Here is a 27,459-nt window from a genome sequence, read left to right as displayed (position 1 = left end):
ATCCTAAAAACCTGGGATTTAGAGGAAAAATCACCCCAAGGACCACAGGGGTGGTAAAACCCCATATTGGGGCTGGAGGGCAAGAACCATTTTCAGTGTGGGGTTATGGGGGACTTCCCATCCCAGCGCGTTCCTGCTCTCTGCCACCCCCACCCTGGGGTCCCGTCTGTGGGACAGCAGGTCTGTGCTGGGGCAGCGGGAAGCGGGAGGGAGGAAGAGGAGGGCTGGGATGTGAGGCTGAGGCAGGGCCATGTGGAATCAGGGCTGTCGTCACTTCCTCCGGGGGGGGGGGGGGGGGAGAGGGAAGGGGGAGGAGGGCCGAAAGGAGCCCTGACATGTCGGCCCTGTCCATCCCTTCCCCTGCTGCAAACCTCCTGGAACAGCTGGGTCGGAATCAACCCCCACCCAACACCCCCCATGCAGCCACAGCTATCCCATTGTCCTGGGGTTTGGGGTGGAGAGTGTTCCTGAATCCTGTCCTGGGAGTTCGGGATGTAGAGTGTCCCTGAATCCCAAGGATGGTGATTTCCACCCCACACATCAACCCTGGCCCCCCATAGATGAGACTCCCACTCTGCAAACTGGGGGGGCCCAGCACTCTTCTGACCACCATCAGAAAAACGTGTCACAGCTCCATGGACTTTGTCTAATTGATCCTTGGAGCTTTACCTGTGAGAAATCAGGGATTGGTGATGGTGCCCTGGTCCTGCTTTGCTGCTGCCCTGGCAGCTCCCACTGGCTGTGAGTGATCCAGAGCCACGCTGGGATGTGGAGATGCCTGAGCTGAATTCCTGGGCGAGCTGGTTTCTGTATTCAATGTCTTCTGGAGGGTTTAATGTGGGTGGAATGGGGCTGCCTCCTGTAAGTGTCTACCCGCATCAGAGCTCTTGTCATGGGGCCAGTGGGAGCCATGGGATGGCATTGGTGTGAAACACAACCCCCAAACCCAATTTCTGAGTCAGATTTGCCGAGTCTGACTATTTACCATAATTATTAACAACAATCCTATTTATACCCCATGATAGTTTCAGTCCCAGAGTATGAACAAGCAGCAAAGAACCTGTCCTTGCTGTGGGAATGCCACCTGCTAAAGCAGCTGTGGGATTCAGTGGTTGGCACCAGCACAGCGGGAAGCACTTGCTCCATAATAAACATTGGTGGAGAACTACCATGGATCCATGTGGCACAGCCTCACAGAGGTGGGCTGGGAGGGTGGTGACCCCCTCTTTGCCTCCAGCCACGTGGTCGCTGCGCCCAGCTCAGATCTTCTGCACGTAGTTCCCAGGGAAAAGCCCTTCCTTGCCGTGCAGGCGGCCTTTCCACCAGCCTGAGATATCTGGGAAAGGGGAGAACCAGCCAGGTCAGGGGTGGTGCTGCCACAGCGGGGAGAGAAGCTGGGCAAGACAGAGGTTGGTACCTTCCAGCAGGATGTCAATGATGTCCCCCACGTTGAAGCTGAGCTCATCCACGTCCTGCCCGACGTACTGGTAGAGCGCCCGGCACCGCGGCACCGCCTTGGGCTGGGCCTTGGGCCGCCGGGCCGGGGGCGGCCGCTGGCTCACACTGCGCCGGCGTTGCATCCTGAGGGGTGGGAGGAACGGGGTCCACACGGGGAGGGCAGGAGGGTGGGGGGTGTGCTGCTCCCTCCTTCCCACCCTGCCCTCCCACACCCCTGGGATGCTCCGTGTCTACTAGGAGGTGGGTCCTCCTAGTGCAGGGACTGGGAGAACTCAGCCAGGATGTGCTGCACCCTCCTTCCTATCCTGCTGCCTCACACCCATGGGATGCTCTGTGCCTGCAGATGGGTCTTCCAGTACAGGGACTGGGAGAACTGGGATACACAAGAGCCTGGCAGCGAAGGCAGGTTGCCCCAACTTGGTCTGCTCCTCAGAGGGGAAAAAGCATCTCCTGGTGCTGGTGGCAGTGGGAGGGGAGGATATGTCAGGGAGTGGGACATGGGACAGGACTTACCCAGCTACCCCCTGGTCAGGCACGTTGAGGAAATCCATGTTGTGCTCAGATGGGGGCCGTGTCCTGGGCTGGTGGCCAGCGTTCAGGGGGGGCAGTGCCGTGGCCGGTGGGCCCCGTGTCTGCTTCTGGGGCACCTTGTAGGTGTCCCTCTGTGGCCGCCCATCACCCTGTGGGAACTGAGGTGCCCCATTCCTGCAGGCTCCTGGAAGATCCCATCCCAGGATGGTGCATTACGGGGAGTCCATGCTCAGCCTGCACCCCCTGGGAGTGCAGCACTGGCTGGATCCAGGCTGGGGTCTCCCCTCCCTGGCACCCCCCTCCTCACCTCTCGGTGCTGGTGGGGCGGTCCGGGAGGGTGCTGGGACCCTGCTGCCGCCTCTGCTCTGCGTTGCCCCCTTCCTTGTGGGCTCTGGGGGGACACAAGCCCCCCGTTAGGTGACTGTCCTCAGAGCCAGCTGAGGGGGCTTCCCCCTCATTTATACCCAGCTGTCCTGTTCCCAAAGCTCTCTGTGCTGCCCTTTCACCCCAGCAGAAGTGGGTCCCTCCTGGGTGAGACACAAACCCAGCAGGGTTGGGCACACACCAGCTCACCCCAATATTCCCAGGCCTCCAGCTGTGCCCTGCAGCCCCAGCACTCCTGTGTGCCCCCCCTGCCACCCCCTGGGTGCCCTGGCACTCACTGGCATTCCTGGGGAGCCCATCCCCGATGCTGACCGTAAGGGTTTTGCCTCCAGCTTTGAGGGTGGCCGTGTCACCCTGTCCTCTGATGAAGGTGACGTTGCGGGTGCCACCACCGCCCCAGCCCTCCTTCTTCACCCGAAACTGTAGTCTAGGGGAGAGACAGGGCCATGAGACCACAGTGACAGGGCCCTGTCCTGCTTTGTCACCTCTCCTGGCCCCCATCCTTACGTATCCTTGAAGGAGAGGGGCAGCTTGGAACGGGTGAGCTCCTCAAAGCGTTTGCACAACAGGCTGATCAGCTCCGTCTTGAAGATGGACTCCAAGAAGTTGTCGGCATCCTTCTCATGGAGGATGAAGAAGTCATCCTGCCTGGTGCTGGGGGAGCAACCCCAGTTTGCGGGGTGTCAGTAGGAGGCAAGGCTGGTGCCAGCTGGCTCTGGGGGCCCTGCTGGGCTTGGGTCCACCCCAAGGAAATTTAGAGGGTGATTTGGCTGGAAAGCTGCAAGACCTCCAAAGCGTCCTGTGGGGAGCCTCCTCCTCACAGCTCGATGATCTGGTGCCTCCAGGGACAAGGGGCTGGGGGCACCATGGACAGGGGGCTGGGGGACAGCAGGGTATGGGGAGGCCGGTGGAGGTTGAGGTGACCCCCCCTGTGGAGCCCAAGCTAAGGGACACACCTCAGCGAGACTCCGCTCACTGCCAGGAGCTCCACCTTCTTCTTGAGCACCTCCTTGATCTGCCCCTTCTCAGGGCCCTTCTTCACCTTCTCCCGCCCAATCAGGTAGAAGTACTTGGGGGTGAGGATGAAATCCCGCTTGATGGGCTGGGAAAGGGACAGGAGAGGGGGGTGAGGGGTGTTTGCTAGGGGGCGCCTGCCCCACAGACACATCCCACCCAAGGAAAGCCACCATGGCCGTCCCAAGCCACAGGTGTGTCCGTGTACCTTGAACCTCCGGTCGTATTTGGTGACGGAGTCGGCGAAGTCGATCCGCTCCCGCTTGGCCAGGAACTGGCGCAGCTCCGGCCGCTCCTCCATGCCCAGGTAATCACCCACGAAATTCCTGTTGATGCTGTTCCTCCTCCGCTGCTTGAAGTTGTAGAGGATGCTGGCAGCTGTGAAAGAATCCCAAAGCAACTCTGGTCAGACAGGGCTCTGTGCTGGCGGCTCAGAGCCCTCCCAAACCAGCTGTGGGATCTGTCACACGGATCATGGCAGCAAGAAGTGGGGCTTGTTGTATGCCATGGGAGGAATCCCAGCTGCTTGAGCCGGGCTGGCTTTGAAATCCATTAATTGCCTTCAGAAATCCTTTTGCTGTGGGAAGGAGGGATGGTCACAGCTGCTTTCTGGATTTTCCTCCTTGATTTTTCACTGCATGTTTGGGAAGGTGGGAAAACCCCTGTAGGGGGTCAGGCAGGGACCACTGGGCTTTCCCATCCCTCTACCAACACTGACTCCCAGCTACTCCTCTCCATCCTTGTGCAGGTAATGAAATGCAGAACGAGACAGCACAAGGATCTGCTTCTGTCTTACGGCCCCTCCCGGGGCTGGAAATGAGAGCAAGAAATCTTTGCCTTCCTTCAAGATGTGGGAAAAGACTCTGGACATCTCATGGTCTGGTTCCTCTTCACACCCCTCCTCATAAGTGCCATGATTAGGAGTCGGGATGCTACTCTGGCAGATGAGCTGTCCTAATGAAAAACACCCTAAAAGGGGTGCTGGGGTGATGGTGTCCATGTCCTTGCCTGGCCTTACCCTCCTCTCTCATCTGCTCGTACTTCCTGATGGCGACATGCCGGCGCCAGGCCTTCTGGATCACGCGGGCGAAGCCGTCAAATTTCCTCTCCCGCATCTCCTCAAGCAGGAAGAGCTGGGAGGGACACAGAGTGCTGAGTGTGGCTGTCCAGGACACCCCACCGCAGTGTCCCTGGGGGTGCAGAGCTGGGAGGCACCCACCGACTCGGGGTTCTTGACGAACACTTTGCTCCGGCCCATCTGGTACTGGTCGGGGTCCATGTGGACGGAGCGCAGCAGGTGCTGCACCCCTTGGCGCTCGTCCCCGCGCCACGACGGCCACGTCTCGGGGGTGAGGATGGCGTAGCTGTGGGGAGAGACACTGAATCAGGGAATCATGGAACGGGCGGGGTTGGGTTGGAAGGGATCTTAAAAGATCATCTTGTCCCACCCCCTGCCATGGGCAGGGACACCTTCCACTAACCCAGGTTGCTCCAAGCCCTGTCCAACCTGGCCTTGGACACTTCCAGGAATGGGGCAGCCACAGATTCTCTGGGAAAGCTGTGCCAGGGCCTCAGCACCCTCACAGGGATGAATTTCTTCCTAATGAAAAGCCGTGACACAGCTGGACTGCAGAGATCTGCCATCCCCCATCCCATAAAGAGAGGGACCCACTTCAGACAGGTGTGTACTGGTGCTGCCTGGCTGTGTCTTCATGATCCACAGCACTGGGAGGCCAATTTGGGGTACAAGAGAAGGATATCTGGGGCTCCCACCACCCCTGATACTTCACAGCAACATAAAGTGCTTTTCACAAGAGCAGGTAGGGGGAAAGGACAAGGGGAAAAGGATTCAAACTGAAAGAGAGAAGGTTTAGATGGGATCTTGGGGAAGAAATTCTTCCCTGTGAGGGTGGGGACACCCTGGCACAGGTTGCCCAGAGAAGCTGTGGCTGCCCCATCCCTGGAAATGTCCAAGGCCAGGTTGGAGAGGGCTTGGAGCAACCTGGGCTAGTGGAAGGTGTCCCTGCCCATGGCAGGGGGTTGCATTAATTTATCCTAAATTTATAAAACAATTACTATCTAAATAATTAAATTAATTCCCCATGGTCACTCACCGTTGCAGGAATTTGTGGAAGAGCCGGCGGTAGGCGAATCCCGCCCGGCGCACCCGGATGTTCTCCTTCAGCCCCAGGTACTCGACTTGGTGCTTCACCCTGCGGAGCCAGGAGGGACAGAGTGGGATGGCAGGTCACGGTGGGACCTGCTGGGGCCCTTTGGCCCCTGTTTGCAAAGGGATGTACATGAGAGCTTCTTGGGGCTCAGATGAGTGATGCACCTAAAGGGGATGGAGCGCCTACACACACTCCTCGTTCTGCCCTGGATCTGTGGGCAGCTCAGAGGGACCAGTTTTTGGAGGAAAGCCAGTCCTGGCCACCTCTCCATGGCTGTGTCCCATTCCCTGGGCTCTGTGGGCTCCCTGTTACCTGCTCTCCTCCCAGTCCCGGGGTTTCTTGGTCTCATTGGGTTTGATGCAGCGGATGTAGTGTGGAGTGCACTTCATTAGCGTGTTCACCAGGTCATTGGCCTGTTTCTGTTGCAAGGATCGACCTCTGGAGCATTAAAGATGTTGGTGGGAGCCCATCACCCTGCTGCTGACCCAGGGGCAGCCACCGTCCTGCAGCCCATGGGACGTACCTTGATTTTGGAGCCCGCCGTGGTTGGTCGTCCCTTTTTGTCAGAATCAAGTTTTTCTGGGAAAAGCATCCGGATGAAACCGCTGGAAGGGAGGTGACAGTCCCCAGGTGAGAGCTGCCAGGCTCCCCAGGCTCAGCAGGGTCAGTGCTGGTGGGTGAGCCCCCCTTTTCCCAGCCCTGCAGCCCTGGGATGTCACCTGGGGGGATGTCACCCATGGGGCCTGTGGGGCGATGCAGGATGCTGAGCACCCCCAGCTGTGGTTCCCACAAAAGCAGGATCTGGATGTTGAGGATGCTACCCTGTGCCCCAGCCCTTTTGGGGTGTCCCCAGAACTGCCAGGACTCACAGTTCACTGCTCTGCATGAGCTCGATGAGGTCGGTGAACAGTACGTCCCGGTTGCGCTCAGAGAAGCCGTTCACGTCGTAGGACACCTGCGGACAGGAGGGGACCTCAGCCCTGCGCCCTGGTGGCCAGGTGAAGGGTGTGGGGTGCAGAGTGTGGGGTCTGGGGAGCTGTACCTTGCCTGCATAGTGGTGGATGATGAAGCCCGAGCTCCAGCTGTTGAAGTGCTCGTGGGTACCCACGGCCGCCTGCAGCTTCTGCAGCAGGGTCTGGTCCGCGCCCTCGCCCGTGGCATGCATGGTGGCACAGATGTCATCCAGGACACTCATGATCCCAGGGGGGTTCTGGCAGAGGGAGAGGGAAACCATGGGTGTCCAAAGGTCCCAATCCTGCACCTGGCTGTGCTGGTCAAAGCTGTTTCATGCTGAACCTCAGCTTAGGTTAAGGATGCAGAGGAGAGTCAAGGTTCAAGTCCAGGTTGGAGTAACCTGGTCTAGTGGAGGGTGTCCCTGCCTACAGCAAGGGGTGGAATGAGATGGGCTTTAAGGTTCCTTCCAACCCAAACCATTCTGTGATTCTCTGCTCCCCATCAGGACTGGCTTCTGCCACCCATCCTTGACAGTACTCAGCCCACTCAGCCCCTGCTGGTGCCTCTGCTCCCCGAGAAAGCCTCCCCTGGCAGAGGGGACCCCACTCACCAGCTTGTTCTCTATTAGGTCACACACCACCTTGTTGTTGAAATACTGGATCTGGGTCCACTTGATCCCCTCCTGCACATATTCCTCCTGGGGAAGCACAGGGAGAGCTGTGTGGGCTCCTGAGCCCATGGGATACACTGCAGCCCCCCTGCTCCAGCTGTACCAGGGAGGAGGGAGGGTGCAGGAATTGGGATGCTGGCACAGCCCTGCTGCCCCTCAGCCCAGCACCCCCTGTACCTGCTCTGCCTTCAGGGTCAGCTCTATGAAGATCTGCTGCAGCTTCTCATTCACAAAGTTAATGCAGAATTGCTCAAAGCCATTTTTCTGCAAAGGTACAAAAGATGAAAGAGAAAGCAGGGCTGAGTTGTATTCTGCCCTTCTGGCTTATTCCAGGGACCTCAACCAACAGAGCCTTTGGGTGCTGCTCCAGGGACCCTTCTTGGGGTCTGACATCCCCCTGATCCAGCTGCTCTCCTTGCTGCAGGAGCAGGGAAGGACATTCCCAGCTGGACTCCTACAGCAAAGCAACAACTTCCTTGTGAGGGGAATAGGAGAGGCAGACATTGATCTCTGTGGTGACCAGTGACAGAACCCAAGGGAATGGCCTGAAGTTGTGTCAGGGAGGGTTTGGGTTGGATATTAGGAAAAGCTTCCTCCCCTAGCAGGTGGTCAGGCACTGAAACAGGCTCCCCAGGGCAGTGGTCATGCAAAGAGTTCAAGGAGAGTTTGGGCAACGCTCTCAGGGACAGGGTGGAATTGTTGGGGTGTCCTGTGCAGGGCCAGGAGCTGGACTGATGATCCTTGTGGGTCCCTTCCAATTCAGGACATTCTGTGATCATACACCTGGAATATCTCGAAGCCGTAGATGTCCAGCACCCCAATGCTGTACTCCTCATACGGCTTCTGCATGGCCCTGTTGATGGACTGTGGGAGAGGGGACAAGCCATCACCACAGGTGCAAGGCAGTGGGATTGGCTTACTCTGGAGCAGATGGTGACGCCCAGAGGACCACCTACCTCCACGAGGAAGTCAAAGACACGGGCGTAGAGCCCCTTGGCCAGGGCGTCGCGGGTGTAGGCCGCCTGCTCCACGTTGAGGGTGACAGTGATGGACTCGGAGCGGCCGCCCCACTTGCTGTCCATCTTCCTGCTGGTCACCTTCTCGTTCAGGCGGTCCTGGTTGACCCCCAGCAGGTAGGCAGGGAAGGCCAGGGCTGGGCAGAGCAGGGAGGTAGTCAGGGCTGCCTGTACACCCACAGCCCTGGCTGGAACCCCCAGTCCGTCCGAGTGCCAAGGACAGCAGTGGGTGGGGACACGGGTGGGTCCTTCCTCTGCCAAATCGCAGCGACTCCTGCTATCCATCCCCTTGCTAATCAAGCCCTGGTTGAGCCATTTGCTTGTGCCTCAGTTTCTCCATCTCTAACATGGTGCTGCCTCCCTCCTCTGCCAGGGAATTTGTGACACAGTTTGCCCCTCAATTCCAGGGGTCTCTGTGACCATCACCACCCGCCCTCCCCTGGAGCTACTTGGCTACTCACAGTCCACGTTTTCCACCCGGGCGTAGTTCCCTTCCTCGCGAAAGCTGATGTTTCCCAGATGGAGGATCCCGGCCACGATCTGCAGCACCAGCTGCTGGTCCTCACCCTGGATGCCGATGACCTGCATGGCATTCTGGGGGGGGCAGGGAGCTCATCAGCCCCCGCCCAGCTGCGGAGGCTTTGAGGACCCCCTTCCCGGGCGCTCACCATGGTCTCATGGAAGTCGCTGCGGTCATCCGTGCCTTCCACCTGGTAGGTGTCTGTCTGGTTCAGGTAATAGTAATAGTCCGGGCTCATGATGCCCAGGTTCTGTCGTTGCTCTTGGGACGCCCCTTCGATGAGCTGCGAGGGAATGAGTAGCTGCAGTTACCTGGTCTCTGGCTCCCCCTCCCAGCCCGGCAGCTCCTGACCACCCCAGTACCTGGTAGTAGATGTGGAATTCCTCCTCGCACTCGTTCTGGCTCACTACCCGCGACTTCTCAGCAGAAAGTTGGAGATCTGCCCCCCGTCGGGTTCTCCACCCCGGCTGAACTGGATCTCGAAGTACTTCCCCTGCCCCGGCACAGATGCTGCTCAGAGCCACGGCCCTGCTGGGATTTCTTACTCCTCCGAGCCCCGTCACTCTCCTCTGTTTCCATCCACAGGAGGAGCATTGCTGGGATGTTTATCCCTGCTCATGTGGAAACCTCTTTGCTCTCCATAGCTGCCTGGAGCCAGGTGAAGGTCAGTCTCTCCTCCCAGGTAATAAGCAACAGGACAACAGGACTAGAGGAAATAGCCTCAAATTGTCCCAGGAAGGTTTTAGGTTGGATATTAGGAAAATTCCTTCGCTGAAAGGGCGATCAGGCACAGGATAGGCTGCCCAGGGCAGTGGGAGTCACTATCCCTGGAAGGATTTAAAAGCTGTGTGGCTGTGGCACCTGGGAACATGGTTTAGGGGTGGCTTGGCAGTGCTGTGTTAGTGGTTGGACTCGATGATCTTAAAGGTCTTTTTTAACCTAAATTTGTGATTTTGTGACCCTCTGCACTGCCCTGGCAACACTTACAAAGCGGCTGGAGTTATTGTTCCGGACAGTTTTGGCATTTCCAAAGGCTTCCAGCAGTGGGTTGGACTGCAGGATGATGTCCTTCACGTGCTGGGGGCAGAGGAAGGGCAGGTCTGAGCTGTGGAGGCCATCCAGCTGTGTCCCATGGCCTTGGGGTTGGGGACTTTGTGTGTCCCCAACCCAGAAATGGCTGCTCTGTGGGGGGGTCGGGGGCTGGGGAGAGCTTGGGAAGTGAAGTGCCCTGTGGCAGGGGTGACCACAGACCTACCTGCACCTTGTCCCCACCCCCGGACACTTTGGAGATGTAGCCCATGATGTATTTTGCCGCCACCGTTTTGCCGGCCCCGCTTTCTCCACTGTGCAAATGCCAAAGCAGAGGAGGCTGTGAGATGGTCCCACCAGAGTCACCCTCCCTGGGGGGCTTCAGGGGGTGATGCTTTAGCAGGACCAGAGGGTGACAGCAAGTTTTGGGGGCTGTGACCTTCCCCCTGGGGACAGGGCTGCCCAGGCACTCTGGGGTGTAAGTAGGACCAGAGCATTGCTCGGTGAGATGTTGGATTTCTTGTTGCTGGGTTTTGGAGGGGAAGAGGGAGACCTGGGAGCCTCAAGGGGAAGTCTCTGGCCTTCCCCCACATCCTGACCATTTCCCTTGCAACACTCCACCGGAAAGGTGCATTGCACAAGGCTCTGGCCCTGCCTGGGACCACCCAGTGGCCCAGGACATCGGGGTCCCTCCAGACACCAAAATGTCCCCCAGGACACTCCAGCCACTTCTTGCCATCACATGGTTGCTGTATTTAATTAGGAAGTCCCTGGGTGTGGGGAGAAGGGGTGCTGGGGGGATGCTGTCCCAGAGCAGTGACACGGGGTCCCAACTGTGCCCAGTGTCCCCCAGTACCTGATGATGACACACTGGTTCTCCCCGTCAATCAGCATGTTCCGGTACATGTTGTCAGTCAGGGCGTAGATATGGGGGGGATTTTCATACTGAGCCTAAACAGGGGACAGGGACAGTGATGCTGAGCACAGAGCAGCCACCAGCCCCCCGTCCTGAGCCCCCGCCCCAAATCCCCTTAACTTTCCCCACATGGGAATTAGTCCCTTCCCGCAAACATGAGCTCATCAGCAGCACGTCCAAGGTTTTTTGACTCTCCCCTCATTCCTGGGCAGCTCATCAGGCAGAGCCACTTGGGCAGGATTTTACCGTGTTTGGGTTGCTTTGGTGTGGATTTATGAGCTGAATTTCCCAGGAATGTGGGTTTGCTTCTGAGCCTCGTTACTGACGTGCTAGGGAGCACTGCTGGGGAGCACTGACCCCTGCAGCAGCCGAAGGGCTGGGGAGGAGGGGGACCCTCAGGGGACACCCCAAAGGTTTTGAACCCAAAGAGCCCATGGCAGCCTCACCGCGCCCTGGTACAGCTCGATCTCGCGGTCGGTGAAATACGGCATCTGCTTGAAGGGGTTCACGGAGATGAGCACAGGCCCGATGTAGGTCTGGGTGGCAGGTTAAGGTCTCTGTGTCCTTTCCCTTCCCACTGCCCAATCCCACCCTGGAGGCAGCATCAGAGCAATGGCAGGAAGGTGGTTTTGGGGTCCCTGCCACGCCCTGGAAGCTGCACCAGGAGTGCCACGAGGGTTTTCCACTCGGAAGCTGCCATGACTTGGCTTTGCCCCCTCAGCCTGAGGATGTCCCCAGTGGTGTGAGGGACACAGGGCACAGCAGGAGCATCCCCTCAGTTCCCTGGCCTGGCTGAGAATCCACTCCAAATGGGGCATCTCCAGCATCCCATAGTCTCCTGGAATTCACACTCTGCTCACACTCACTCTGCAGTGGGAGCCCATCCCTGTTTTCCAGTCAGGGAAACTGAGGCACTGAGAGGGAAGAAACTGTGGCTCCTGCCTTTCCCTGCTGCCACTCTGCTGCCTCAGCCCCTGCCTGCAGCATCTCCAGGTAACTCAGTGTGGGCAGGAGAATGGAAAATCAGGGAACTGCACCTGGAAACGGCGCAGCAGCAGGATTTGAATGAGCCCCCAGCACCATGGGGAGATGGAGGTTGGGTCAGAGCGGTGCCAGTGGGATTACTTTGAACCCTTGATGTCTTAGTTTTGTCCCACCTGAGAGCAGGGCAGGGGGAGAGTGACCAAAGGGCAGGAAGAGAGGGGCTTTTCTGGGAATTGCAGAAGTGCAGGACGCTGAGTCATGGCTGGATGGAGCCCTGCAGACAGCAACACAAAAAAAAAAAAAAAAAAAGGGAAGAAAGACGCTGCGTGGGGTATTCTTTTCCTCCAACAACAAAAAAATAGGCCAACCCCAAAGCCAGCCCCTAAAGACACGTGAAGCCCCGGGGCTGCAGGGAGGAGGCTGTGTCACAGCTGGCCAGCACAGCATCGCCTTGTAAGGACAGAGATGCATCTTCAGGGAAACCACATCCAGTGGTGTGGGCAGGAGACAGCCCTGCTGTCAGCCCAGAGAGCCCCCACCGTGCCCCACTCTGCTCCCCGGGGCTCTGGGGTGTAGGGGAAGCTGGGATGGTGGTGCTGAGCCGTCCACGTCCCCAGGGAGGTGTGGGGTGAGCAAGGAAGGGCTTGGGGACGCGTCTCCACCCACAGCATGGGCTGAGAGCCACAGAGCCTTGTGCTTGGTGCTCTGAGTGTCAGCTCTGGGATGGGAGCAGAGACTGGGCTGGGGATGACACGGGGGGGCAACACTGGGCAGGGAGGGAGCTTTGTCCCCTGTTCTGGGTGAGGGTGTCCTGTGTGTCCTGACACAGGTGGGAGTGAGGGGTCGCACCTCCTCCCTGTGCCTACAGGGATGCTCCTGCACCACCCAGGGTTTGCCTGGGTTTGCAGCCACACTGCGGGCACTAGGGAGGGTGGTGACCACAACAGGGGACAATGGTCACTCCTGCCACGAGGTCTGGCCCCCTTGTCACAGGCAGGTGGGTCTCAGGTGTGCAGGAGCAGCAGGAGACAGCGGATGAGGGGCTTTGCTCAGGGCTTTGTGGCCACAAAGGAAGAACCAAAGTGAGTCCCAGGGCATGGCAGGATGGGGGTCTTGGTTGCTGTGTGCCAGGTGCAAGTCAGTTTGGGAATTGGGCAACATTCCTCCAGCTGATCCCAATCCTGTCCCACCAGTGCGAGGACAGGACACTCTGCAAGCACTGGGGCAGCCCCAGTTTGTCCCATGCCCTGGACAAAGCCCTTGGAGCCATCCCTGCTGCTCCCTGTCCCATCCATGCTGCCTGGGGAGGATACAAAGATGAAATCATCCATGAAACGCTCTTGAGGTTCTCCACGATGGCCTCCTCGTTGATCTTGGAGAGCAGCACCATGTCGTCCACACCGCTCTGCTGACATTCTGGCTCTGCCAGTGGAAGCGCTCCTGCTGCCCTGCTAGGGACACAGGGAGTGTGTCACAGGGGCCACCACTGCTGGGAGTGGAGCTCCAAAACTCCCATGAAGTTGATGGGAGTCTGTGATTGGCCCCAGCTCAGCTGTGGCTCCAGATAGGAGAAATGAGGGGGTTTGGCCAAGCTGGGAGCTCCCAAAGCTCCAAATCCAGTGCATCAGGCCTCGCCCCACCCCTCTGGCTGCATCCCTCTCCACCACAGGTCTGGCACTGGACAAGGAGCCGACAGGGTGCTGAGACTGTGGGCACATCTGCACCATCACCCCCGCTCCTTGCAGAGCTTAACAAAGCTCTAAGGAAGCAGCTGATGCACAGGCTCTGCTTATGAGTCAAAGGGCCACCAGAATAACGCAGGGGAAGGGTGGTGGTGGCATCCTCTGCCCACCCACATCCTCTTCGTATCAGGGCAGAGGTGCCACTGTACCCCATCACCATTTCCCCCTGCCCAGGGTGACACCAGCACCCTCTTTCCAGCTGTCCCCCAACTTGCCCAGCTCTGTCTCTGGGGCAGAGCAGGAAAACTGGGCTGTGGTTTAAGCCCTTGTGGGGTAAACCCAGCCCTGGGAGCGGGGGGTGAGATTTCCCAGTGCAGAAACTCCCCTGAGGGCTCCCCTCACCCTTGATGCTGCAGGGGGAATGTGCTGGGCACAGCTGTGGTGCCCGTGTGGCCCCTGGTGAGGTGCTGGAGAGGACACCCTGTCTGACCCTGCCCGTGGCCCCTCTGGGCCTGTCCCTCGTGGTTCCTCTTTTACCCCCACTGCTCCATCACCGATTTCACTTCTCCCCCGTCGCCCCTGGCCTGTTACTCTTTCCATTTCCCTTTTCTCCTCTTCCCCTTTTGCTTCATTTTCCTGCTACCTCTCAAGATTTCAGGCCTCTGGACCCCAATGTCTTTGGGGGCTCATCACCACCCAGCACCATCGGGATGGGGGACAGAGGGACCCTCATGGGACGTGGACCTCTACACCATCGTGCTGCTCCCCCTGTCCACCTCCCTCCTCACTGGGCTGTGCAACCCAAAATACCACCCATAGCCCCCCAAACCCCAAATGCAACTCAAATCCCATGGCTGGTGAAGGGGCTTTTGTCTTTGGAGCTGGGCTAGCTCAGGGGGTCCAAGGGGTAATGGGGCTGCTCACACAGCCCCACTGTGGGAGCTTCTCCTCTTCCTCCTGTTTGTTGTTTATGGGTCTTTTTCTTGCCTTCCCCTCCTGTTCCTGCCCTCCATCCTAATATCCCCTAGAAAATCCACCTGGAAAAATGCAGGTGGGCTCAGTCACCCATTTCAGCTCCCAGGGAGCTGGCAGTGACCCCAGGAGCTGCCCAGCTTCAACTAAAACCCTGTGCTTCAGGCAAAGAGGAGAGAGCCAGGAAAAGCCCACGGGGGGCCAAACACCTCTGTTCCGTGTCCCCATCACCCCAAACCCTCTGGCACTGCTTCTGGCACCAAATTAAGGCAAATATGAGCACTTCCTGCACTGAAAGCTTGGAGATTTTGATCTGACACCCAGAGCTTCTCCTTCAGTCACACGACTGCTCAGAGCTGTTAGTGGTGAGCGTGTGCCTTCGCCACCTCCTCTTCCTCTGGGCCAGCTCAGGTGTTTTCCTGGCTCTCAGCTGCAAGGAAAACACCGGCTCACTTTCAATGAAGGGTTTGTCCTGGACATCTGCAAGGCTCTGGGTGTTTCCACCCTGTTTGTGGGATCATAGAGCCTGCCTGGCTTCCCCGAGCGTGTTCCAAGGGGTTTGCAGGGCTGGGGCTCACTACAATCTTGGGGGAGGATGAAGAGGAATTATGATCCCTCAAAACCATGGCATTGCCCAAGCTTGGTTCCCAGTGAGCCCCCAGGGGATGGGGCTGCAGGCAGCACCCTGTGGGAGTGGGGGCACAAAATTTGCTTTTAGAGGTTTAGGGCAGCAGTTCCTCAGTCCCCTCCTCTGTCCAGGTCCCCTCCTTTGCCCCAGGATGAAGTTAGGGATGAACTGGAGAGCAGAGGTCCCTAGGGAAGGGTGTCTGGACCAAACACCTCCAGGAAACCATTTCATCCTCATGCTAAGCAGGGAGAAGCTTTTGCCCACCCCTGACCTTCCAGCTACCCTTTGCAGCCTCTGTGCCTGAGGGACTTTGCTCCAACAGTGATGCCATGCACAGCGGGTGACACATGAGGAGCCCAGCAGCATCCCCAGGAATGTGGGATGGGGACTGTCAGCACTGGGGCTCTGGATGCCCCTGGAGCTCAGACAGGATCACTGAGGCAGGGAGGGGAGCAGCCTTGTAGCAGCACTTGCAAAACATCATGTTTTTCTTCAAAGCTGAGGCCTAAACCACCAAAAAAACCTGTAAGCCCCGAGCAGGGAGCGGATGCAGCGCAAGGTGGTTTGTCTTGAGACAGGGCAGGCCCAGAAACAGCAACACCTTAAAAGCACCGGAAACCTCAAGAAGAGCAGCAGGGCTGTCACATCACTGTCACAACCAGGTACAGGCAAGGGTTGGGATGAGGGCTGGAAGGGGTTGGGGGTTTGGCTGTGCAGCCCCACGGCCCTTGGAGAAGGCACAAAACATCTCCAGGTGTTGGGCGGCGATGGGGAGGGGACAGTGACTGTGTCTCTGGGGAACAGCAGCTGAGCAGCCTCTCAGAGGTGGCAGCCACGGCCGTGGGTGGGAGAAGCTTTGATTCCAGCCTGGCCACTGTCCCCTTCCTGTCTGAGTGGTGGTGGCTGGGAACAGCATCCCCCCAAGAGCAGGCCATGGGCTGGAGGACATGGCTGTGACCCCACTGTGCAGACTCTCCCTCAATGTCTGAGCATCTTCCTAATTTTCAGAGCTTTCATCTTCCTCTTCTGCCTCAGGAGCAACTTCCAGATGTGGCCACTGGCCTTCCAGCAGCCCCATGTGCTGCCTACAGCCCCTGCTCCCTGCATCTGCCAAGGGGCAAGGTCCAACCATAGGGGCAAACACACAGAGGGTCCCTCCTGGCCTGAGGCACAGGGCTGGCACCCACCACCCCAGGCTCTGCCCACTCCCCACTGACCTCATCAGCACCCCAAACCCAGAAGTTCTGGTGGGAAGTTGGGCTAGGAGGAACACAAGGTTCACCCGTGGGTACCACAGCAAAATCAAACACACTTTGTGTCAGCTCAGACTCATCCCCTGGTGGGCTCCATCCTGCTCTGGGGGACACCAACCCTGCGCCCAGCACTGGCACCCATCCCTGGCTGCTCCTCACCTCTGTGTCCTGACCCAGCTCTTCCCCCAGCCTGCTCCCTGTCCCCAAGCCTGGGAACACTGTCCCCTCTCCAGCAGGGACTCTGGCAGGCTCCTGGCACTTCCCAGGAAGCAGCACAGTGGGTGCAGGACAGGCCAGGCCTGAGGTGGCCCTGAGGTGGCAGGAAGAGGGGGGTGACATCCCCAGGGTGCCTAAGGGGGATGGGTTGGGGGGGCCCCAGGAGGGCCCCTCTTGCACTCACCATGGTGTCCCTGTGTCCTGCCCCCGGGGGTGCTTGTGCTCCTGTCACCAAGGCTCTGGTGCCATCCCGGAGCACTTCGTGTTTCTGCTGCAACTACAAATTGCGACTAATTTTTTTTCTCCTCCCACTTCCTCATTTTGTGAGGGTTTGCTGGGGGTGGGGAGGACAAGAATGGCTCTGCTGCCATGGGACCTTGGAGTGGCCCTGTCCAACAGTGTCCCCATCTCTGCTGCTCGTTGTGGGGGCCACTCACCTGGGTGAACAGGTGGATGCTTGGTGCAGTCTGGCAGGGATGCTCAGAGCCTTTTTTTTCTTTCAGGTCTTTTAATAAAAAAGGCCACACTTGAGGAGCAGAGATGACCCATTGCTGTGGTGGAAAGCCAAGGACTGAGACAGCTCTGACTGCCATGTCCCCTCAGTCCCCCGAAGACACACCATCCTGAGATCACAGGATCGTGGAATGGTTTGGGTTGGAAGGGAACTTAAAGCTCATCTCATTCCAACCCCCTGCCATGGTCAGGGACACCTCCCACCATCCCAGGTTGCTCCAACCTGGCCTTGGACACTTCCAGGGATGGGGCAGCCACAGCTTCTCTGGGAATTCCATCCCAACCCCTCACCACCCTCACAGGGAAGAATTTCTTCCCAGTATCCCATCTATCCCTGTCCTCTGGCACTGGGAAGCTATTCCCCTTGTCCCGTCCCTCCATCCCTTGTCCCAAGTCCCTCTCCAGCTCTCCTGGAGCCCCTTTAGGCCCTGGAAGGGGCTCTCAGGTCTCCCTGGAGCCTTCTCTTCTCCAGGTGAACCCCCCCAGCTCTCCCAGCCTGGCTCCAGAGCAGAGGGGCTCCAGCCCTAGAGCAACTCTGTGGCCTCCTCTGGACTCACTCCAGCAGCCCCAAATCCTTCTGATGTTGGAGACCCCAGAGCTGGAAGCAGCTCTGTAGGTGGGGTCTCACCTGAGGGGGGCAGAGGGGCAGAATCCCCTCCCTTGACCTGCTGGCCCAGACCAGCATTACCAACACCGGGTCTCTGTGACCCTGGGGTCCTACACGTGGATCTCCACCTCTCTGACCTTCTCCAGTCCCTTGGGAAAAACCTCCCCTGCTCCCAACCCCCTCCTTCGGCACGAGGATCGTGGTGGTGTGGGGATGAGACACAACTGGGAGCAGGAGCTGTGCCCGGGATTGTAGCTACTCCTTTATTATAAATCATGCCGTTAACGTCGCTCCTCCTCAGAGTTAGTATGTTAAACATTTTTCATTATATATATATCTATATAAAAAGGTGAAAACACCCCCCTCCCTTCACCAAAATGTCAGAACGGAGCATGGCACCAGGAAGGAAGACAAATGAGGACCCCCAGCCAGGTGGGGTTTGCTGAGCACCAGAGAAGCTGTGAATCGGCCGAGGAGCAGGTGAAAATTAAAATACAGGTGGTAGAGTAACACAGGGAGGCTGGGAGGGTGCACAGGTTTGCTCTGGGGAAAGAGGACTGGCCCCTCCCCGCACTGTAGGGATGACCCTAAAGGAACAAAACGTCTTTGGATGAGATTTCCCATCTTTGGGATGTGGAAAGGCCTGAAAATTGTAGTGATAACAACCATTATGGTAACAGAAAGAATGTGCTTTGGAGATTTGAAGTCAGATCTCCTCTGCACGGAGAAGACACGTGTTGGCCCAGATCTGGACAGGAGGTGACCTGGAGGAATGTCAAGCCTGCTCTTTTTCCGTCACCAGAGGTCTCCTGTGGGCAGAGGAGCGGGTGACACTGGGACTGGCACCCCGAGGCCACAGTGGCACATGGCCAGGCTGCCTTTGGGAGGAAAAGCACCTTTTGGAGGCAAAGCACCTTTTGGAGGCAAAGCACCTTTGGAAGTAAAGCACCTTTGGAGGCAAAGCAGCCTCAGAGGCTTTGGCATTCTCTGGGCAGGACCTGCAGGCTGGTCCTGAGTCAAGGCCGTGGGGACACTGTGACAGGACAGTTCGTGTCCTGTATCTCCTTTGCTTTACTCCCTGCAGCCCAGCATGGCCTTGATGCCCATGAAGTGACTGTAACCCTGAGCACACGCTCGTGCTTCGAGGAATAAACATGGCCATAAAAGTGACAGGAAAAACAGGGGGACACCCCAATTAAAGTAGGTCGTTATGAGTGTTTGAATAACCCCCATCTCCCAGCTAAACTGGTGTCATGGTGGAGTGACCTGCTCCCTCTCCCCTGCTGCAAGTCCCAAGGTGACAGGATGCAAACAAAATTCCTGCTCCAACCCCACTTCCCACAGCGGCTCTTCCTCAGGAGCCACACGCCACGCTCGTCACCTGATGCACCCAGACCCTCCTCTCTGTCTCTCCTGGGACCCCGAGGGAATGGCAGCACCCTGGGTGTGCTCAGGCTCCCACTGCAGACCACGGTGCTCTGTGATACCCTCGGACGCGGATGTGGAACAGGATGAGGTGAGTGGTGCCGCTTCCCCCACTGGCAGGACCTGGGCCCACGGCTAATAAATAACATCAGAACTTCAAGTAATGTCCCTGCCCACATTCCCACTCTCCCACCGCTCATCCATGCTGGGAGCTGCAGTGGTTTAACTGGGAACCTGCCGTCGTGAAGCTCAGGGGGCGAAGGTTGCTGGTTTTGGGGGTTTGGGTGGCGCTGGCTCCCACTGGAAGCACGAGCAGTGTCTGTGTTGGAGCCAGGGGATATTCCCAGGTTGGAGGGGAAGGGCCCGGCTCAGTGACCCTCCAGCATAGCTTTTGCCTTCCAGTTTTCCCACAGGGGTCAGGCTGTGTCCCTAATGCCCCTGGCAGGTTTTACAGCACATCTGTCGGAAGTAGGTCCGGCTGCAGAACTTGAACTTCAGGACGAGTGGGCAGTAGGCAACCTTGTTGACATCCTTGCACTCTGCGGGGGGAGACAGAGGGAAGGAAGCAGAGTTACAGCTGCCTCAAGGTGAGGAGAACCCCAGTGTCCAGCTCCTGAGGGTGTTCTTGCCAGGAAGCAGCGAGATGCTGTGATGAAGAAGCTACTGAGAACCTCACTGCTGAAAACCTCTCTCTGCCAAGGTGCAGTTCACAGACTCACAGAACATGCTGAGTTGAAAGGGCCCCCCACAGATCATTGATTCCAACCCTCAGCCCTGCACAAGATCATTCCCAAGAGTCTCACCATATGCCCCAGAGGATCATCCAAATACTCCTGGAGCTCTGGCAGCCTTGGGGCTGTGCCCACTGCCCTGGAGAGCCTGGGCAGTGCCCAACCACCCTGTGGGGGAAGAACCTTTGCCTGAGATCCAACCTGACCCTGCCCTGACACAGCTCCAGCCATTCCCTGGCTGCTGTCCCTGGTCCCCCAGAGCAAAAGCTCAGTCCCTGCCCTCCTCTGCCCCTCCCCAGGAAGTTGGAACTGCAGTGGGATCTCCTCTCAGTCTCCTCCTTTCCAGCTGAACACACCAAGTGCCCTCAGTGTCCTCACATGGCTGCAGATCAAGGCCTTAAGTTACTCCATTTCTCAGGGTCACAGCACACCAGGTTGACCTGGTGGGAGACAGCACTGGGACACAGAATGGCCCCACTTCCAACCCAAACCACTCTGTGGAATGATTTGGATTGGAAGGGACATTAAAGACTATCCAGTCCCACCCCCTGCCATGGGCAGAGACACCTTCCACTAGCCCAGGTTTGTTCCAAGCCCCTCCAGTCTGGCCTTGGACACTTCCAGGGATGGGGTCTCCTCACCCCAGAGCCCAGCTCAGGCTGTGCTGGCTCTGATGTCCCTGTACCACGCAGCCCATGAGCTGGCAGTGCCCCACCTTTCCCATCCCAGAGACCCTGTTCCCCTCACCCTCAGGGTTGTCCGTGGGTCCCGACTCGCACTTGGTCTCACACTGCTGCATTCCCGGGGGCTGCAGGGCCTCCACACACTCACTGGACGGCTGCCCAGTGTGGGCCAGGCACTGGACGGATCTTCTCTGCTGGCCGAGGCCACACTGGGCCGAGCACTGTGGGGACAGCACACAGGGAGCTGCGGCAGCCACCGCGGCTTTAGGAACACCTGATGGGTGTTGGGAGGTGCAAAGGGTGCTGGGTGTGGTCATCCCTTCCCTCCCCAGGGACCTCCTGGCATGACAGTGCTGTTACCCCCCTTCCCAAAAGGCTTGGTTTGAATCTCCAGGACTCAGTGAGGATCTCTCCATCCTACCCTAAACCACTGGCTGTTCTCAGGCCTCCTGCACCCCAATGTCACCCTGCAGCTCGAGGGGTGTTGAGGGAAGGAAGGACTGTCAGTGCTGCCCTGCTGGGCTGTGGTGGGGGGACCAGCAGTGGCCCTACATGGAGCTGGGCCACTACAGCCCTGCTGACCCTAGGTACTCATGGTGGCCCTCACACAACCTCTACGGGGCCCTGCTAGACCTGGGAGACTCCTGGGTCAGCTGTGCCCTTGAGCCACCATCACATGGCCTTCTGAGCCAGGAGGGAGAAAGGAACCCTGCCACAGGGTCCCAGATAGTTGTGGTGGCCACATGGGGTTGTGCTGGCTGGTAAAAGCCTCATGTGCACGAGGATTTGAGGGACTGGGGAGTTTTCCACAGGGAGGAGTGCCCCTACCTCTCCCCACTCGCCGGTAACCCAGCGGGGTGGGGGGCAGCGCCGCAGGTTGCACCTCATGCTGGTGGGGGGCTTGGAGGCCTTGTGGCACTGGGCCGTGGGCAGGGTCGCGCTGTGGTCGCCGCTCTTGCACAGGACAATGCGGTGGCGGAAGCCGGGGCCGCAGTTTGGGGTGCACTGCAGGGAGGGGACACAGGGGGCACAGGTCAGGGGGTCCAGCAAGGAGGAGAGACAGGCAACTCCGGCTCCCTGATGTGTCCTCCCACCTTCCCTGTGTCCTGAGCTACAAGACCATTCCCCAGGTTATGCTCTCTATGGTGAGCTCTGACCTGGTGAGTGACAGTGCTTCATAGACCAGGGCCCTCTGAGGGGTGAGGGCTCTTGGTAATCACAGAATTACAGAATATTCTGAGCTGGAAGGGACCCACAAGGATCATCCAGTTCAACTCCTGGCCCTGCACAGACACTCCAGCAATCCCACTCTGTCCCTCAGAGCGTTGTCCAAACGCTCCTGGAGCTCTGGCAGCCTTGGGGCCGTGCCCACTGCCCTGGGGAGCCTGCGCAATGCCCCAGCACCCTGTGGGGGAAGAACCTTTCCCTGAGATCCATCCCAACCCCCTGGCACAGCTCCAGCCCTTCCCTGGCTCCTGTCCCTGGTCCCAGAGCAGAGCTCAGCGCCTGCCCCTCCGCCTCCCCTGGGCAGGAGCTGCAGCCCCCGAGGAGTCTCCCCTCAGTCTCCTCTGCTCCAGCTGAACCAGCTGAGTGCCCTCAGCTGCTCCTCAGACCCTTCCCCATCTCCATGCCCCTCCTTTGGCTCTTACCTCTGACCAGTCCAGGGCCACCCACTCTGGAGGGCACGTCTGGTTGTTACAGGGCTCCAGCATCTTTGGCCGTGGGTGGGAGCAAGAAGCATCATCCAAGGTCTTCTCCTCGGTGGCGGAGATCTTGCGCTTGCAGAAGACGCTGCGCGTGCGGACGCCCTCATTGCAGCTCCGGCTGCACTCGGACCAGTTCCCAATCACCCACCTGGAGACAGGACAAACAGCAGAGCTTGGGAGGAGCTCAGTGGGCCAGGCTTGTCCTTGTCCTCATGCTCCTGCACTCAGCCCTTGGTTCTGTTCGGGTCACAGCCTCCCAGGCAGCTCTGGTTGAACCACAGAGTTCCTCCACATCTCCCCTTCCCTTCAAGGGAGGGGCAAGGACAGATAGAGATGGGCTGAGACAACTTTGGAGAGACTCATTGAGTATCTGGGAGGAGAAAACTTCCTCTCTTCTGCAACAGAGCTGCTTTAGCCAGGTAGTGACACCCCTGGATACCCTACCAGTGTCTCACACATTGGTGTCATCCTGGTTTAAAACTGGTAGAAGGTGGAAAAGGATCCTTTGGAATAATTTCGGAATAATTGGATAATTTTGTGTATTACCTGACCAACAGGATTTTTTTTTTTTTTGCTGTGGTGGGGGACTCTGACCCAGGAATGGCAGACAGGGGGGAATTTCACCCTCTTCCACACTGGCTTTCCCACCCTCCGTCCCTCCACCTGCTCCCTGCCACGGGACTCACACTGGGGGACACGGCTCGGTGTTGCACAGCCTCTGCCTCTCCAGCAGTTTGTTTTCAGGGCTGCAGAAATGATTGGAGACAGTTGAGCCATCAGAAAGTTTCCTGCACACCACAGACTGGATCTGGCTGCCTGCCAAGAGAAAAGAGGCAAAGGAGGAAAGAGAGGAGGACGGTGAGGGCTCACATGGAACTGGCCCCACAGCTCTGCTCCTGTGGGGGGATGTGACAGATCAGCCACTTGTCCCTGCACCTCAAGCCTTAACCTACTTTTCTATTCATCACCAAGGCCTCCTCTGACATCTCCAGTAAAAATTGGGGGTGTGAAATGATGGTGTCAACAACTGGATGTGGCCTAGTTGGCAAGGTGGAGATTGGTCACAGTTTGGACTCGATGGTCTCGGACCTTTCCAACCTTAATGATTCTATAAATCTGTGACTCTAAAGGTCACCAGCCAGGGCATGTCACAGGATGGAGGATCAAAGCATTCCAAGGATCTCATCCTCAAATAAACCTGTTCTAACCTTGGCCTTGTGACATTTTCTGGGCAGCACTGGGGGGAATAATTGGAACAAAGGGAGACAAACTCTTGGTTGAGGTCGAGCACACAAGACCAGGTCAGGGCCCTGAGCTTTAAACAGGGAACATTATTAAGCTCTTCTCTTCTGAACACTAGCTCAGTCCCTCACAGCCAGGATCTCCAGAGCCACAAGACATGGCCCAAACCTTGGTGTCAATCCCCATGGGAACCAGCTCAAGGGATTCAGGGAAGCACCAGTGGTGTTTCTGTTCACATACATGTAGATCTGAGGCCAGAGGGACTATTGTGATTGACCAATATGTCCTTGCCCCATCCCTGGAATTGTCCAAGGCCAGGTTGGACGGGCCTTGGAGCAACCTGGGGTAGTGGAAGGTGTCCCTTTCCATGGCAGGGGGTGGCACTGGATGAGCTTTAAGGTCCCTCCTGATCTAAAGCCATTCCATGATTTGATCCATTGCATAAGTAAATGGGTTTAAAAGGGCCTGGAGTGCCAGGACAAGGGGGAAAGGCTTCTGATACTGCCCGAGGGCAGGGTTAGATGGGCTATTGGGAAGAAATTCTTCCCTGTGAGGGTGGTGAGGCCCTGGCACAGGTTGCCCAGAGAAGCTGTGGCTGCCCCATCCCTGGAAGTGTCCAAGTCCAAGTTGGACGGGTCTTGGAGCAACCTGGGCTAGTGGAAGGTGTCCCTGCCCATGGTAGGGGTGGAAGAAGACGGGCTTTAAGATCCCTTCCAGCCCAAAGCATTCCATGATTCTATGATATGCCACCTTCCACCACTTCCACCACCCACACATGTGTTCCAGCTGCAAGTGGCCCCCAGGTTGTTTGCCCTGGCACTCTGCCCACAGGGTTGTGTTGGCTGAGTGCAGGGTGGGAACGTGGAGAGACCCAAGAGCTCCTTGAGAGCAGAGCAGAGCAGACACCACTGTCCGTGCTCTGCCTGGTGCAGACCAGACACAACAGTGGGAGTCCCAGCAGTGCAGACATGTATCCCCCCCAGCCAAAATGGGATCAAACCTCACCCCCTGCACACAGCACGGAGCATTTGGTCCATGGGGTGTAGTGCCAGGAATACTGGTTGGAGCCATCCCTGCCAACGGGTGCGTTGAACTTGTAGCGGATCCCCTGCGGCTCTGTCCGCACCAGGACCTGCAGAGAAAGGCACCACCAAGGCATCAGTGCCACTGAAGTCCAGCATGACCATCTGGATCATCCCACAATCTCTCTTAAATCAAGAGCAGCTGAAATCTTCCCCCCTTTCCCTTTTCCAGTCCTTCTCAGAATTGGCACAGTAGCCAGTCACCTTTGAAGGTGAGACACAATCAGGGAACAAGCTCCCATGCACTTAAGGATTAAATCATCCCAAAGCCTGGCAGATTAGGGAGGGAGACCTGAGAATTTAGCCCAATTTGCCTCTGATTTCTGTGTCCCTTTACTCCAAACAGCAAGGGCAGGGGCTGATTAGCTCCAGCAGCTTGAAGCTGAGCCAGGGGAGATTTAGGATGGATCTCAGGGAAAGGTTCTTCCCCCAGAGGGTGCTGGGGCACTGCCCAGGCTCCCCAAGGCTGCCAGAGCTCCAGGATTGTTTGGACAACGCTCTGAGGGACAGGGTGAGATTGCTGGGGTGTCTGTGCAGGGCCAGGAGTTGGACTGGATGAACCCTGTGGGTCTCTTCCCACTGAGGATATTCTGTGATTCTATGAACTCCCAGGTAGCATGGCAAGTTCTCTTTAGCCCTGACCAGGTGGGGCACAAAGGAAACATGTTACCAACCATGACAAAGAGGGTGATGTTGATGGGTCCCAAGGCCTCCAGCGACTCAGGCTCCTCAGGGGATCTCCTGTAGTGGAATGTCGTGCCGGCGATGTCAAAGCGCCGTGGGGGATCGATGGAGAGCCTCCCGTTGAGGAAATACTCGCCGCTCTCCCCTCTCAGCGCTGCAGGGACAGGGGGGGAAGGTCAGCAGAAGGGCTGGAAGCACCTGGACCAACTTCAGCCAGGTGCTTCTCACCTGCAGTGCTATGACAGAGGGTAAATGGCATCAGCCTTATCTTCTAGGGAGGGGAGAGGTGGGGTGTGGGTCAGGGTCACACAGAAAATCAGTGTCTCAGCCTGCCCAGCACCTCACTGTGGGAAGGAGATGCCCTGGGGGGCTGAGTCAGCTGCTGGGAGGGTGTGGGGGACACCCGGCAGTGTGAAAGCTGTGGCCACGAAGCCAGGCTCAAATCCGGCTGTGCAAACGGGGTCCCGGCTGCCGGGGCTGATGGAGGCAGCGGGTGCCCCGCGCCGGGCTGTGCTTGCCCGGGCGAGTCGCTAGAGGGGGATCGGACCGCTCGCTCCCTCCCCAGCCCATTCCCACGCTCTCCCTTCGCCCTCTGCCACCAGCACTCTGGGACCAGCTCTGTGTCACTCGCTGCTGGCAACGACCCCAGTGCCACCGTGCTCCGGGGCACGGAGGATCCTTCGCGCTCATGAGGATGCTCCCTCCACCTCGGGTGCCAGGAGAGATCCTGGGCAGGGAGAGCCTGATGACAGCAGGTGATAGTGATGGGAGCTTGGGCTGTGCCCCAGAGCACAGAGATCCAGGGTGGATGGACACAAGGAGTCCCCATACACTGAAAAGGAGGGGATGTCGGCATGTCTGATCCCCCAGCTGGACTGGGGGGTTGATCCAGGAGAATCTCACTGTGAAATCCCACCAGTGCCAGCGATCCAGGAAGGCTCCTGCTCCTGCAGAGCTGCTGCGGTGCTCACCGTGCCCACCCCTCCACCGCTGGGACAGCAGAAAGGGAAGACAAGGGCAAAGAAAATACTCCTTGTAAAAGCAAGAGAGAGTGTAGCTGGAAAATCAAGCCCAAGGAAAACGTGAGCAGGTCTATTTTTAATGCCTAGCCCAACAAGCTGGGAGAGAGGGGAATGCCAGGGAGCCACAGGCAGCACCAAGAGTGGTAGGATTTGCTCAGGGTTATGGTGCACAAGACAGAGGCAGCACCACAGGGACAGAGGGGACACTTGGATACGGCTTGGGATACACTGCCCTGCCAGCAGACCCCGCGGCCCTCTCCTGCTCCCAAATCCCACCCTGGGAGCCCTGGCCCCATCCCTGGTGGCAGTGGGAAGTTCTCCTTGCTGGACCTTTCCCGCACCCTATTAACCACAGGGAAATGGCAGAGCAAGAGGTGCCAGGCTGGGATTTCAGCACCCCCAGCCCCATCTCACCCAGGTAGTTGATAGAGAGGTTCAGCTCCCGGATGTCGATGTGGACGGAGCCCTTGGGAATCTGGATCACCTCCTCATAACCTGTGAGACAACCCAGGGCTGGTAAGTTGGAATGCTCAACCTCTGAGCCCAGAGCCAGCCCTGCCCTGGGCTGGGTGAGAGCGAGTCCCCTCCTATCCCTGGGGAAACACTAAATGATGGAAAGAGCATTTTGAGCACCAGGACAGTGCCCTGCTGGCTCTGCAGTTCGGGCTCTGTGATGGGACTGGCTGTGCTGGGAAGGTGCTGTGGAGCTGGGATCTCCACAGGAAACTCCCAAGCCCGGCTCAAGGGCAGCGTGAACTGGGGAGGAGGGAAGGAGCTTGGAGCTCTGAGTCAGGGATTTGGGTGCCAGCACTGATGGGGGCACAGCCTGGTCAGCGACAGGGGGGGTTTGCTCCCTGATGGCAGCCCAGTCCTAATCCTTGGGGTGTTTCTCTGGGATACGTCCCTGCCTGTCCTGGGTGAAGCTGAGAGGGGATTTGAGGGTGGGTGACACTGGCCAGGCCACTCACTCCCTACCTCCCTCTGGCAGGGACTGGTTGAAGACGCCCTCAATGGTCTCACAGGAGCTGCCGTCGCCCCCACATACACGACACTTGTCTTCCTTCGAGTCCGAGCCCAGGACACGGTCACAGCCCACGTGCTGGAGGAAGGGGCAGCAGGGAATTAGCCATCCTGGTGAGACCTTTTCCTCCCCACACCTGATCTGCAGCATCCCAAGAAGGCCATCCCTGGCTCCACCTCACACCCATCACCACACCATACAGTGCTCAGCAGCATCACCTCTCCAGGAACAGCCCTTGGGGCTCTCCAAGGCTGAGGAGGTGCAGGCAGAAATCCCATGACTGTGGGATAGGGCAGAGGTTGGGATGCCTGTGTTGAGCTGCTGGAGCTGTAGCAACCCAAGGGA

At 58.1% G+C, this 27,459-nt stretch overlaps 2 protein-coding genes across 3 annotated transcripts in view; both read right to left on the bottom strand.

The window, feature by feature from the left end:
• Nucleotides 1-457: 457 nt before the first annotated feature.
• On the bottom strand, nt 458-13,549 carry LOC116798988 (unconventional myosin-If-like). The gene is given in 31 exon segments (XM_032711702.1): nt 458-1,336; nt 1,418-1,581; nt 1,972-2,173; nt 2,297-2,380; nt 2,652-2,800; nt 2,881-3,027; nt 3,330-3,475; nt 3,596-3,765; nt 4,406-4,520; nt 4,607-4,751; nt 5,502-5,600; nt 5,871-5,977; nt 6,082-6,163; nt 6,428-6,513; nt 6,601-6,768; nt 7,123-7,209; nt 7,360-7,446; nt 7,966-8,046; nt 8,139-8,335; nt 8,660-8,792; nt 8,867-9,001; nt 9,081-9,142; nt 9,145-9,211; nt 9,706-9,795; nt 9,974-10,061; nt 10,604-10,698; nt 11,110-11,199; nt 12,961-12,986; nt 12,989-13,057; nt 13,060-13,095; nt 13,504-13,549. Coding segments are annotated over 31 exon segments (3,330 nt in total). The 3' UTR covers nt 458-1,259.
• Nucleotides 13,550-17,769: 4,220 nt separating this feature from the next.
• The window catches only part of ADAMTS10 (ADAM metallopeptidase with thrombospondin type 1 motif 10), a 63,433-nt gene continuing 53,743 nt past the window's right edge, over nt 17,770-27,459 (bottom strand). For both annotated transcript variants that reach the window (XM_032712350.1, XM_032712349.1), the window contains exons 17-25: nt 27,069-27,192; nt 26,508-26,588; nt 25,062-25,225; nt 24,311-24,437; nt 22,750-22,879; nt 22,007-22,211; nt 21,186-21,362; nt 20,422-20,578; nt 17,770-19,482 (exon numbers count right to left, since the gene is read on the bottom strand). In XM_032712350.1, coding sequence (XP_032568241.1) covers nt 19,373-19,482; nt 20,422-20,578; nt 21,186-21,362; nt 22,007-22,211; nt 22,750-22,879; nt 24,311-24,437; nt 25,062-25,225; nt 26,508-26,588; nt 27,069-27,192 — 1,275 coding nt within the window. In that variant the 3' untranslated portion in view covers nt 17,770-19,372. The remainder of the gene's footprint in view (nt 19,483-20,421; nt 20,579-21,185; nt 21,363-22,006; nt 22,212-22,749; nt 22,880-24,310; nt 24,438-25,061; nt 25,226-26,507; nt 26,589-27,068; nt 27,193-27,459) is intronic.

This window comes from Chiroxiphia lanceolata, chromosome 27 (assembly GCF_009829145.1).
Source record: "Chiroxiphia lanceolata isolate bChiLan1 chromosome 27, bChiLan1.pri, whole genome shotgun sequence".
NCBI classification, from domain to species: domain Eukaryota; kingdom Metazoa; phylum Chordata; class Aves; order Passeriformes; family Pipridae; genus Chiroxiphia; species Chiroxiphia lanceolata.
The sequence above is the reverse complement of the archived record's forward strand: the minus strand, read 5'-3'. Positions and strand labels throughout refer to the sequence as shown.